Source organism: Pseudopipra pipra, chromosome 20 (assembly GCF_036250125.1).
Source record: "Pseudopipra pipra isolate bDixPip1 chromosome 20, bDixPip1.hap1, whole genome shotgun sequence".
NCBI lineage: Eukaryota > Metazoa > Chordata > Aves > Passeriformes > Pipridae > Pseudopipra > Pseudopipra pipra.
In genome coordinates this window covers 9,313,293-9,326,565 of record NC_087568.1, presented here as the reverse complement: position 1 = coordinate 9,326,565, position 13,273 = coordinate 9,313,293, and the positions used below count along the sequence as shown (strand labels likewise).

Here is a 13,273-nt window from a genome sequence, read left to right as displayed (position 1 = left end):
GTTGCAGAAGATCTCGGTTTGGTTAAGCAAGACTAAAGGAGCTGAGCCAACTTCCTTTATTGCTGAGATCAAAGCAATTGTCTTAATACAGCATAATATAAAAAGTGATACAGTGCCCAAAGTCTCCACGGTGGGGAAACTGTTTCTCTCTCTGAGTCATTTCTATTTTATTTACTTTCCAGCACAGCTGCTTTACAAGCCTTTCTTGCTGGGATGGTAAAATACACCCCAGTGTCATTTTTATGAGCTACAGAGCTCACTTGCATGAAACTCCCCCCAGCACATATTAACACTGCTTTATAACCATTATATCTGAACATTGCACTTTATTGCAAGCCCTGAGCAACTTTAACAAGGACCCAGACACACCCATTTAACAAAAAATAGCTGCTTTGCTTTTCCTTTGATTGCCAATAATCTTTCTGCATTATACAGTAGCTTATATTGATCATATAAGCTACTCATATAAGTCCTCATATGACCACTGTGCAATTCTTTCATGCAGCATCAAGGAAATTGGGGGGTAATTTCCTCCTTGCTTGCTTTGCTGAGAAGCTGAAACACCTGAGTAAAGTTAAAAACCCCTTTTGAAACAATGATGGAGAGAAAAAGAAGTGGTGGTTTCTCAAACAGTCTGTGAGGTGCCTTTGTGGACAGAGCAGCTCCTTCCTTGCCCTTTACAAATTGGGAGGCTGAGGGCCAGAGTTGCACAGTGACTCACCTGACATCAGCTGATAGACCTGGCAGAGCTCAGAAAACATGGGCTGGCACCGTGTTCAAACCATGCCATCACTCCTGGCCATGCCATCACTCATCCTGCTGATGCCAGGGGCCTGCTGGGCTAAAATGTGCTTGTGTGGCCACAGCAACTCACTGCAGCATCAGCTGCATGAGCCAGGGACAAACCAGAGCATCCTGGGGCTGTTCTAGATGGCCCTTGTTTGCAGTTACAGCCTCTGTTTTATGTGCACAGCCTGGGTGAAGAGCATTTTCACCTGGCTCCTGCTGCTTTGCTTCTTCTTCCTCCTCTGAGGGGCTCGTTGTGCCCATGGAATGGGGCTCTGCCCTGCTGTGGGTCCTGGTACCTTCCTGAGGGCAGTGATCACAGAATCACAGAATCTGCTGAGCTGGGAGGGACCCACAAGGATCACCCAGTCCAACTCCTGTCCCTGCACAGGCCCAGCCCCAAGGATCACACCCTGTGCCCCAGAGGATCATCCAAACCCTCCTGGAGCTCTGGCAGCCTTGGGGCTGTGCCCACTGCCCTGGGGAGCCTGGGCAGTGCCAACCACCCTCTGGGGAAGAACCTTTTGCTGAGATCCAACCTGAGCCTGCCCTGGCACAGCTCCAGCCATTCCCTGGGTGCTGTCCCTGGTCCCCCCAGAGCAGAGCTCAGTCCCTGCCCCTCCTCTGCCCCTCCCCAGGAAGCTGGAACTGCCATGAGCTCTGCCCTCAGTCTCCTCCAGCTGAACACCCCGAGTGCCCTCAGTGTCCTCCCACAGCTTCAAATCAAGGCCCTTCCCACCCTCGTTCCCTCCTTTGGACACTCTCCAATGGCTCAATATCTTCCTTATTTTGTATATTCACCCCAAACTGCCCCAATATTGAGGTGAGGCCGCCCCAGGGCAGAGCAGAGGGGACAATCCCCTCCCTGGTGCCCCCAGGACATGTTTGGCCCTCCTGGCTGCCAGGGCACTGCTGACTCAGGGCCAACTGGCCACTGACCACAACCCCCAGGGCCCTTTCCCAGCACTGCTTTCCAGCCTCTCATTCCCTCTCTGTCCATATATCCAGGGCTGCCCCATCCCAGGGGCAGAATCCAGCACTTCCCTTGTTGAACTTCCCAGGGTTGGTGATTCCCAGCCCTCTGGTTTGCCGAGGTCTCTCTGCAGATCTGGGCATGAGCTCTGACAACCCGGCCAGAGGGGAAAACTGAGGCTTTCAAATGTAAAAGAGGACGAAGTAGCCGCTGTTTGTGTGGTGGCTCAAGCCCATTATTTCCTGCACAAAGTGACAATTGAGTGCCAGTTTTATTGTCAGGCTTCTGTTCCCTGGGACTGTTCAGCAGCAACTGCCCCCAGCCAGGCAGCCACTCCTCATTCTGGGATTCTGCAGGAATCAGAAAAAGAATCATCCACTTTCCATTTATCATTTGTCTTCTCATTGTTTTCAGCGACCTCAAATTCAAATTAATGAGTGGTCTGTGCAGTGGCTGGAGCAGAGTGCACTGTGGTTCTTGGTTTAATGCCATCTTACTTCAAGGCTCCTGTGATTTTTGGTCTCTGAATTCTGGTTTCCCATCTTTAAAATAAAGAGGACAACTCCCTTACAGGGACAAAGCTTTCATTTAGGTGCCTGTTTTGCCAAGAAGAGCCATGCAGGGATCATCATGCAGATATCATCAGCTGAACTTGAGTTAAAGTTGAGCTGGAAAAGTTATAAAATGTGCAATCAATCCCTGCTCCAGCTTTGCATCCCCGTGGGAATGGCTGGCTCTTCTATTTCTGTGTTGCCAGGGCTGAATAAATGCCACACCAACACGGAGTAAAACTGCTGTAAAATGCACATCTTTTGATTTAGTTTAATAACACAAGATCCAGAAGGTTTTGTAGAACAGGGGAGTGTGTGCAAAAGAGCTGAATCAGGGAATAATAAAAATACTGTGTAAAGGCATTGTTGAAAATACAATAGGAATATAAAAAAGCTTCCTAGTACAGCTGAATAATAACAGTAATTAAAATCAGCTTAGCAGTGTTAATAGAATCTTTGAATACCAAATGCAGTGTGAAGGCAAAGCAGAACAGGGAGTGGAGTGTTTAGAATTCAGGCTCTGAAATTTGGGACTGTGCCGTTGACAGGGATTTCCCAGCTCTGTTCTGAAGGCCGGGATTTCAGCTGGGAAATGATCGGGAATTTTCAAACTGGATCGTTGTTCTTCCTTGTCCAGGACTGTGGTGGAGGAAGGAGGACAGAAATCTCCTGGCCCAGCCCCAGGCAGGGAGATGCAATAAAGGAAAGAGCAAAAGTCTTGGTGTTCTGCTCTGAGGGAACTCTGGAGGGTTTTCTTATTATTTGTGTTAATATCTAATGGGTTTTAAATCCTTCCCATCCTTGACTCCTGTAGCAAAGAGTTCCACATGTTAACAGCTGGTTTGATTTGAAAAAATAAACCAAGCCACCAAACTGTGTCCTGCCCTCAGTTTAAATCCTTTCTGCAGTGAGAGGAGGAGCTCAGGAGTGCACTTTGTGCTTCTTTTAATTGCTTTTCTTTCTTTCGTTTCCCTCTACCTTGTGTCCTCTTATTTTCTCTGCTCCAGAGCACACAGAACCAATCAGCTCCATCCCTTCTCTTCCCATGGAAGGTTCACCAGGCTTCTAATACTTATAAGAACCTTCCTGAGCATTTTGGTTGCTTGTTTTTTCTCATTTATTTTCGATGCAAGGTAGGAAGAGTGAAAAGCTGCATTCCAGTGGTTTATCAAATGGCATCTCAATACTTAGATTGTTTCTGCTCTGTAATATTTGACATATTCTGAGCAGTTGCTGGAGCTGGAAAGGCATTTTCCTTGGCCTTGGTAGTGCTCAAGTTTTTATCCCAAGGGTAACTGGTTTAAGACCAAGTATGTGAGTGAGTAAAATCACTCCATCTCTACACTACCTCCTGCTGGCCAACAAGGATTTTAATTTAACATCATGTTTATCATTTATTGACCACTCTGAAGTGTCTTTAATGTTTCTCACAACCTTCTCTGTAATTTGAATTATATTATCACAGAATCACAGGCTGGTTTGGGTCAGAAGCTCCATCCAACCTTGGACACTTCCAGGGATCCAGGGGCAGCCACAGCTTCTCTGGGCAACCTGTGCTGGGGCCTCCCCACCCTCACAAGGGAAAATTCATCCCAATATCTCATCTAAATCTACCTTCCTTCAGTTTAAAGGCAATTGTGCCTTTCAGAGGAATTAAACAGAGGTGAAGCCAAGCCATGTAATCCATGCAAATGATTTTGCCACCACTTTCTCCAATAAACTCCTCAAACCTGTAACATCCATTAGGCTGTCATGCTGCATTTCCAACCACAAGTTCTGTGCACAGACTAAAGAGCTTATAAGCCCCCAAATATTCTTTTGAAGATGTTTCTCTTATCTTGCAAGGACATGCATCAGTTTGAAAACGCTCTGCTCAGAAGTCTTTCAGTTCAGGGCTAATCAAGTCGTGTGTCTTTTGCATTTTAATTCTTTCCAGCTCTTTCCCCCAGCACTGATTCAGAGGGTTTCCCTTCTCCTGGAGTAACAGGCTGTGGGAATGGTTTCACCTCTCTCTCCCAGCCCACTGTAACTTCAGTGCTGCCCCTTGACATGACAAAGCTTTATGAATTTTCAGGTTTCTTGAGAAGAAACAGAGCAACAAGTCCTTTGATCCAGGTGGGAAAAGCCACCTACACCAACAAGACACGTGTGTGAGATGGCAAAGAAGGATAATTGTCAGAAAGACAAATTAGATTTCCCCATGAGAGTGTGGCAGCTTCTTCTAAGGGCTGTATATTTATTCATTTTTTTTTCTCTTTACCAAGTCTGACAGTTAAAGTCAGTTTTTCTTCCTTTTTTCCCCCCAACTTCTGTTGCCTGTTGAACTGAGTTATCTGAGCCCACAATGTCCTCTCTCCCCATGCCAAAGGGGCACCACATTTCTCTGCTGCTCTGCCTGTATTATTCACCTTCCAGTTCCTCAGTGCCAGGTTTGTCTTTATTTCCAGTCCTTCCAGTACTTAATGACCAGCAATTCCTGTCACTGCTGAGATGCCTCTTGCTCTGATATCCTGGTGAAACCTTTGTCTGGAGGCTCCAAGTGGCTGATCTGACACCATCTCTTTGTGGAATATTTCTTCTAATGTAGAGTCAGTGGTCTGGGAGGTTTTTTGGGCATTCCTATTATCCTCTTCCAGGCTTGGTGATGACTAAAGGCAAATCAGCTTCTGATCCTTTGTGTGGTTAAACCCCCTCCTGGAAGTGTTGAGTGTCCTGCTGAGCTGGCTTTTTAGCAGGCCCCAAAACCCATGAGAAGCCCTTCCAGGGTGGATGTGTTCCTTGGGATTCCCAGAGGATTCAAGGCACACAGGAGTGATTGTGAAAGGAGAGAACTGGGGAGCAATGGGGGTGGAGAGCTGGGATTGAGGGAATTCCATTGGTGGAACCTGGGGCTGTAAAGGAAACAGTAAAACTGAGCCCAGCTGTGTCCATGGATGGAGATGTGTCCATGGATGATGTGCCCATGGATGATGTGCCCATGGATGATGTGTCCATGGATGGAGATGTGTCCATGGATGGAGATGTGTCCATGGATGGAGATGTGTTCGTGGATGATGTGCCCGTGGATGATGTGCCCATAGATGATGTGTCCATGGATGATGTGTCCATGGATGGAGATGTGTCCATGGATGGAGATGTGTTTATAGATGGAGATGTGTCCATGGATGATGTGTCCATGGATGGAGATGTGTCCATGGATGGAGATGTGTCTATGGATGATGTGTTCATGGGAGATGTGTCCATGAATGGAGGTGTGTTTATGAATGATGTTTCCATGGATGATGTGTCCATGGATGGAGATGTGTTCATGGATGATGTGTCCATGGATGAAGATGTGTTTATGAATAGAGATGTGTCCATGGATGGAGATGTGTCTGTGTAGGGAGATGAGTTTGGGATGGAGATGTGTCCATGGATGGAGATGCATCCATGGATGATGTGTCCATGGATGGAGATGTGTCCATGGATGGAGATGTGTCCATGGATGGAGATGTGTCCATGGATGGAGATGTGTTTATGGATGGAGATGTGTCCATGGATGGAGATGTGTCCATGGATGGAGATGTGTTTATGGATGGAGATGTGTCCATGGATGGAGATGTGTCCATGGATGGAGATGCATCTGTGGATGATGTGTCCATGGATAGAGATGTGTCCATGGATGGAGATGTGTTTATGAATAGAGATGTGTCCATGGATGGAGATGTGTCCATGGATGGAGATGTGTCCATGGATGGAGATGTGTTTATGGATGGAGATGTGTCCATGGATGGAGATGTGTCCATGGATGGAGATGCATCTGTGGATGATGTGTCCATGGATGGAGATGTGTCCATGGATGGAGATGTGTTTATGAATAGAGATGTGTCCATGGATGGAGATGCGTTTGGGCACCAACTCGGGGCCCTGAGTTTGGGGCAGAGGCCCAGCTGGTTTGCAGTTATCTCTTAGGAACCTGTCCTTTGTGGGTGAGGATCCATTGACACCAGCAGCCCTTGGGAAGGGGTGTCCATGTCCAAGCCATCCCTTCCTCGTGGTTTAGGACACTCATACTCACTGCTAATTGTTTTTTATTTCCTTCCAACATTTTTAGCCCCAAACATGGGTACAGCTTTTCCCTGGGCCAGACTTTTGAAGAGGTGCTGGTTTGACACAGAAGTCTCTTGAACTGTCTACAAAAGCCCATTTTACTTTTCTGACCCATCCTAAGAAGCCTCAAAAAGCACCTGATTTGTCTTGTGGGTTTTTGGAAGGATTTTATACCTTTTAAAGTGCAGTTTTTGGCTCACCTGACATTTTTAACCCTCTCTCAGCTCTTCTTTCCTCCATGTCTCTCATGCTCTAGTTTGCACTTTCTTATTTCTTCTTGCCTTTCCAGCCTCCCTCAGTCCTTGGATATTATTTTTCAGGCTTCTCAATTTACTGTCTTATTAATGTATCATTCACTCTCTCTCCCAGATGATTAATAAAGAGATTATATAAGGCTTGTGTGGCTTATATAGGCTTATATAAGGCTGATCCCTCTAGTATTCTTCTAGACAGCTCTCAGCTACACACTTTGATGTTTGGCCTGTGGTTTGTTTGTGTTTATTCTCTATATTTTTTTTAGTTACCCTTCAATCTAGACTGACTTAAATGGACTTTAAAGCAAAATTTTGTGGGAGCACGGCATCAGATGTTTCAGTCAAATCATATCCGTGCCAAGCACGTGGAGGATTTTGTCATTTATAATAATAGAAGGAAGTGTACAGTTCCCCAGCTTCCAACTCGATGTTTTGTTTGCTTTGGGTTGTCCTTTAGAAAATCCTCACGTAATTTTCCCAGCAGCAAGTTAAAATCTGTTGGTTCTGAGCGTTTCTCCAGTGCTGGCACAGCGCGGTGTGTTCCGCAAACTGCCTTGGGTGATGACCTTTGCACTGGGAAACCTCAGGAAACTCGGCTGTCTTTCACTCAGATAAAAATCATTCAGTTTTGGGAGGTTGGTTTTTACAGTGTTTCATGATTTTTTTTTTACTTTAGGGAAGTATAAAGTTGTGTTTTGGAGATCACACATGAGTGGAAAGCAGGGATGGTGTTCCTGCACTGCACAGCCTGAACTGTGCCGAGCAGAGCTCCCCCCTGGGACCTCGTGGGTTTTAACTGGGCAAAGATTTGACGTGGTGGCTTTCTGGTGACACTGTGTCTCCTGAGATGTGGCACTGCTGACGTGCAGCAGCTGGCCCTGCTTGTCTCACCCTGTGCCACAAGAGATCTGTTACCCTTGGGCTGAGTCCTGGTCCTGCTGATGGAGACAGAAGAGCAGCAACGGGTGTGGAGCATCTCTCACTTCTCAAACGGTGTCTCCCATGTGACAGGACATGAGGGACCACCCTGTGGCTTTCTTGGGTCTGAAGGAAGGTTCTTGACATCCAGAAGTCCCTTGTGGATGATAGTTGGGTGGAGAAACAGGACTGGGTGGGTGGTTGTGAAGAGGAATATCATGCAGGAAGAGCTACATCTCCCAGTGGTTTGTCTGACATCCTTCCCCTGAGCAAGAGGGGCACAGTGTTCTGAGCCATCCTCTCCTCCCCAGGCTGGGTGTAACTGGGTGATACAAGGGGGTAAGGCAGGTGGCAGCTGGTTCTAGAGCAGGGATGTGATAAACCTGAGGTTGAACCTTGCTGTTTTATCTTTTCCAGAGGAGGTCATGCTGGCGGAGGAAGACAAGAACGCAGAAGAGAAATCTCCTCTGGACGGTAGGTCCCTTTGCTGTGCCATTTTCCTCCTGTGATACATGAGAGGTTCAGCTGCTGGACAGTGCCACGGCCTTCCACTGTGCCCAGGAGGGTGTGAGGAACACACTCTTGCATGCCCTTGGCAGAGATGGGGCTGCAGAGTCCCTTCGCCCGTATCGGGTGCTTTCGAGGTTGCAGGTGGATGATGAGCAGTCATGTGACACCGCCCTGGGGTGGGGATCTGCCCTTGGGGTCGGTCCCTACGCTGCCTGTGGGACCACAGGGACACCCGTCAGCCTGTCCAAGCGGGGCTGGCCGTGTCCCACCCCCAGGCCGTGGCGGGGATTAGGCTGCAGAGCGGATGCCAGAGGAGGAACGCGCTGACCAGGAGAAGGCAGGGCTCCAAACTGAGGTTTTCCAAACGGATTTGACAAAGAGACTAAGACCCCTGTTAGCTGTAAGCAGTAAGACATAACAGGGTGTGGTGATCCTACCTTCCAACGTGCGACCCAGGCTGGAGGGACCGAGCCGAGCGAGGCCACAGGACCTGCCCTCCCTGTGCCTCCGAGAGCGATGAGCTCGTAGGAACGCGCCAGCCAGTCAAAGTTCAGTTAAAGATTCTTCCCTCTCCCTTTTCTGACCATCTTTCGTCCTCCCATGTCTCCTCCTCCTTTCCCTTCCCCTCCCTCTTCCCTCCTCTTTTTTTTTCTCCTCCCATTCACTGTCAGGGAGGGCCGCCTCGGAAGGGCCGATCCACCAAGGCACGGCACCGGCAGAGACTAGCAGCGGCAGCAGCTACAACAGTGAGTGGATTGCAAATCACCAGGGGCTCAGGCGGCACAGCGGGGCAGCCTCACCCCACAGCCCCCCGTGCCCAGGTCACCGGGGGTGTCTCCCGGGTGGTTTTGCACCCTGTGCTCCGGCTCCTTCGGGGCGGCGGGCGCCCGGCTGCTGGTCCGCCTTGGCCAGCCTGGTGACCTGCACCTGGGGAGGACTCGGGGATGGATGGAAGAGCTGGGGCTGCAGGAGGTCAGGGTTCGAGGTGTGCCTGGCCAGTCTTCGTGTGTGTGTGTGGGTCGTGTGCGCTGGGGGAGTTCGTCCAGCACGTGGGTGCAGCTCTTGGCCCTGAGCGTCTGGAAGAGTAGCCCGGAAAGCTGAGTGGTGTGAGCAAACTAGAGGTGGGGACAAGTCAAGACCCAGGGATATTAAGGCTCCTTCTATCCTGCTAAACTAAGGAGCCCGGCAACATTCCCAGCCTTGAAGCAACTGGTGTGGAGCAGCCCATGTCTATGCTGGTAGATCCTCTCAGTCTCCAAACCAGAGGGCTGTTGCATCCAGGGTGCCTGTAGAGATGGCACACTGCTAAACACAAGTAGGAGTTATCTGGGGGAGAAGATAAAGAAGCTACTCAATTCATGCCAGGGAGTGTTGTAAAATTTTACTCCCAGTGCAGGTCACGTTCCAGTGCTGGGAATGGCCTGGATATGCTGGAGTGTACTGGGACAGATGGAGCCTGGAGGACCCAAAAGCTGGTATTGCTGGGACTGAGGATTCAGCCTAGAGCTGGGTGGGGAAGAAAGGTGCAAAAGTGGTTATTTGCCAAAAAAACCCCCTGGATCCAGATCACAGGCTCAGAGCATCCTCTTCTCCTGGAACCTCTCCAAACCCAGGTGATGCTCTGGGTGTTTGAGCAACCAAAGAACCAACCCTTGCCTTGGCCGTGCAGGAAGCAGCACATCCATTTCTGTGTCAGGGAAATCCGTGTGAAGAGCGAGGGGATCTTCTCTAGGAGACTCCAGTGGCTCAGAGTGTGTGGGTTTGCTGTGTGTGCCTTCTGACCAGTCTGTATCACCACACCGTGGGGTGTCTTACTGCTGCTAGAAAATGGTGCTTAGTTACTGTATGTCTTGAACCTGTTACCAAACTGTATCAACGTATCTTTTTCTGCCAGTTCTCGAGGTTCTGCAGGTAGGTGGTCATGGGACCGGCGTCCTCGCTGTTCCTGCCTCACCCCTCGTGCACTGGCTGGACAGTGCAGAGCTCTCCGAGCCTTTTAGGCTGCCGGTCTCTTTCCCTGTCGGAATAAAACACTGTAGGGATGTCTGCCCTCCCCACAAAAGATGCTGCTGGGAGAAGAGTGTCTTCAAAGAATTACAGCAGCCCCAGAGGGCAGGGATTGTACACTGGGTGCTATTAAGAGGCTGCTCCCTGATTTGTGGCAGTTGCTTCTCTCGGAGCGTTTCTGCTCCTCCAGGCGCTGCTCGGTGCTTAAACGGAGCCCGTGAATGCTGACTCCTTAATGGTGCCCACTGTAAACAGCATTAATGGCTTTAATGGATGGAAGCACTCATCTCCTCACCCACTGGGGCTCACAAAGATCCAGTGACCCTGGCCAGCCTTTCTGCTGTGCTAAAAGCTCCAGCAGCTGCAGTGACTCCCCCACCCTCCTGCATCTGCTGGGGGCAGCGGGAGCACCCAGCCCCGTTCCTGGCAGACCTTCAAGATCTGGAAGGTCAAACAGCTAAAGGACCCCGACACCGAAGCACTGGGCCCTGCAAGGTTGTAGCTTGTCCGGTTTGCTCCGGCTTGCCCTTGTGTGAGAGCTCTAAGCTGGCATTGGGAAGGAAATGCTGGCCCTGGAGAGCGAAGGGAGGGGGAGAGAGAATCCACTCTGCATCCTCACGGGGCGTTTTCTCTTTAATTTGCACACAGTGTTGAAAAGAGCCGCAATAAAGAAGAGCAAAAACGACCTGATTCATGCAGAAGAAGGTGAGGACCATTTCACAGACATTTGCTCCGTTGGTGAGTACCGGCTTCGCTCTGCCCCAGGTTCAGATCTCCACCCAAACCTGTCCATGCCATCTGTCCTCTGAGAGGCTCCTTTGCTCCAGAAGCTGCGGTTTCAAGAAGGAGAAGTCCCCTCGACTTCCCAAAGCAAAGGGCTCCGTGGCTTCACCCTCTGCCCTGCGCTGCCTGGCTCAGCTCTTGCATGCTGCACCTTTCCAAGAGCCCTGCCCGGCACTGGGAGAATCCCTGCTGTGCCACCCATCCCGGGATTCTGCTTGGAGCACGCTTGTTCATGCTAATGAACCCCAAATCTGTCCAAGGACACTGCTCAGGCTCTTTGTTGGAGGAACTGGACACAGTCCCATCTGCCACCGACGCACAGGGGTGGGTTTGCAGCCCTTGCTGTGTGAGTTATTACTGGGAAACGCTGGGCAGTGGCCCCAGTTCCCTCATTTTTGCCTTAGGAGAAGATCTTGAAGCAATTCTCTACATTTTTCAAGCCAGATGTGGAGATACACACCAGTGTGCACCCAATCACCCCCACACCTCCAGTGCATCCTGCCCTGTGGGGCATTTGGGGGCTTCAGCTCTGCAGACCAGGACTACCAGACTGCTGCCTGTCCTGCAGTTCTCAGAGCTGATTCCCTCCTGAGACACAGCCAGGTGGAGAGGCAGGAGGCAGGTCTGGGACTGGCAGGGCTTGGTAGGCTCTGAGCCCACAGCTCCCAGCTCAGGGAGCTGTTTGGACAGCAGCAGAGACGCCTCTCAACCCGGGGCTGCTCCTCCCCAGCCGGGGGCACATCTCCTGCCTGCTCTGCACTTGGGTATTTTGCTTCTCCCTGGCCCTGTTGTTTGAGTCTGGACATGGTTTTGCTGCTGGAGCAGCAGATGTTCTCATTATCTTCCAAAGAAATATCCTGGCAGCCCAGTTCCCACCAAGCAGCAAATCCTGGGAGCACAAGAGCAGCAGCACAAAGAGTTCATTTCAGAGTCTGTGTCTGCAGAGTTCTGAAAGCACAAGTGCCTCAACTGCCCTTTGGAAAGTTGGCCTTAAGGTTTTAAGGGATTAGAGCTGCTGCTGGGATTTTTTTTTCCCCCTTTAAACCAAGACCTGGTTGCAGGAATTGAATGTTGCTTGGCATGTTCCTGTCACCATCACCCACGGTCCCCCAGGCTGCAGGTTTTGTGCCTAAACTGCTGACACTCCTGCGAGAGGCTCGTTGCTGAAAGAGGGCAAAAATGCAGCACCCTTTGCATTTTTGGGTTGGTTCGGTTATTTTTTTTTTCCCCCAGGATCCCTGCATGGATAACAAGGAAGGGTCATTTTTGGAACAGTTGTCCGTGGTTGCAATAATTACGAGCTCTTTGCATTCCCATCCAAGTCCCTCCAGGCTCTGGGCACCCATGCCACGCAACAGATCTTGGAATTCAGGCATTTCAGGTGGCAACGGATGACGGAGCATCTGGGCTCGTGAATAATCTGCTGCAGAGCTGGGAACTGTCTCAGGAGCATATGGCAGGGAAAATAACAGCAGTGCTTCACCCACTTGGGAAAAGTGTTTTTGATTTTGATTCATGGAAGGAGACAGAGAAGGAGAGATGGATGAAGCAGCTCCTTCGCAGGCTCCCGAAGAGGCTGAGGCTCTGCAGAACACAAACAATCACAGCACGTGGGCAATTATGCATAAAGAATATGTTTTTTGAGCAAAGGGGGTTTTTGGCTGGTTTTCTGTGATGTCTTCTGGTGGGAGCAGAAGGAGGGTGGAAGAACCAGCAGCATCATTCTTGAGTGCCAGGGGAAGGTGCAGACCAGGGGGAGAGGCTTTGACAGGGCTCTCGCTGCCCGTTGGCACTTGAATTCCAACACAAGCACCTCAAGGAGCCTCATAATTGCATTATAAAGCTCTGTAGTGCTGAACACTTCCCAATGTGTTCTCTGGAGCTGTTCTTAGCATTTGTTCTTTTCTCTCCTCCCAACTCTCAGCCTCTCATTCCACACTAACAACTGTGCAGCTGCTCTCTCTGCCTTCCCACCCTCCACGCTGTCCCAGACACAGGACACTTGTCTGGATTCCCAGACAGCAAAGCCCAGAGAAGTGGATATTTTCTATGTTAGATCAGCTTAAATACAAACTGGTTTTCTCCTCTGAAAGATCAGTGGAGGAGATGAGACTATTCCCTTGCAAATCTGGGAGTACAGAGTGGCATGAATATCTGAGAGCTCTTTACCTGCTAAACAGTGCAGCCAAAATCCTAAACTGGAGCTCTTTTTGTTGTCTTAGAGCAATGGAGGAGCACTGTGATTTATTTTTTAAACTGCCAAAGGCAGGATTAGCAAACTAACAGAACAGCACACCAAGCTTTTCTGCAAGGCCTTTGTTCAGAGCCCAGCCAAGGACCAGCTCTGTGTGTTGGTGGGTGGCCAGAAATGGGCCATGGAGTGGAGAGCTCACGTTCCACTG

At 49.8% G+C, this 13,273-nt stretch overlaps 1 protein-coding gene across 13 annotated transcripts in view; it reads left to right on the top strand.

Annotated features, from left to right (window-relative positions):
- Positions 1-13,273, top strand: part of CACNA1B (calcium voltage-gated channel subunit alpha1 B) — a 317,185-nt gene that overhangs the window by 158,500 nt on the left and 145,412 nt on the right. For 6 of the 13 annotated variants that reach the window (XM_064677120.1, XM_064677121.1, XM_064677119.1 and 3 more), the window contains 3 exons: positions 7,989-8,045; positions 8,753-8,827; positions 10,737-10,826. In XM_064677120.1, the coding sequence (XP_064533190.1) occupies positions 7,989-8,045; positions 8,753-8,827; positions 10,737-10,826 (222 nt within the window). The remainder of the gene's footprint in view (positions 1-7,988; positions 8,046-8,752; positions 8,828-10,736; positions 10,827-13,273) is intronic. The other 7 variants (XM_064677125.1, XM_064677128.1, XM_064677131.1 and 4 more) reach the window with 3 other exon arrangements.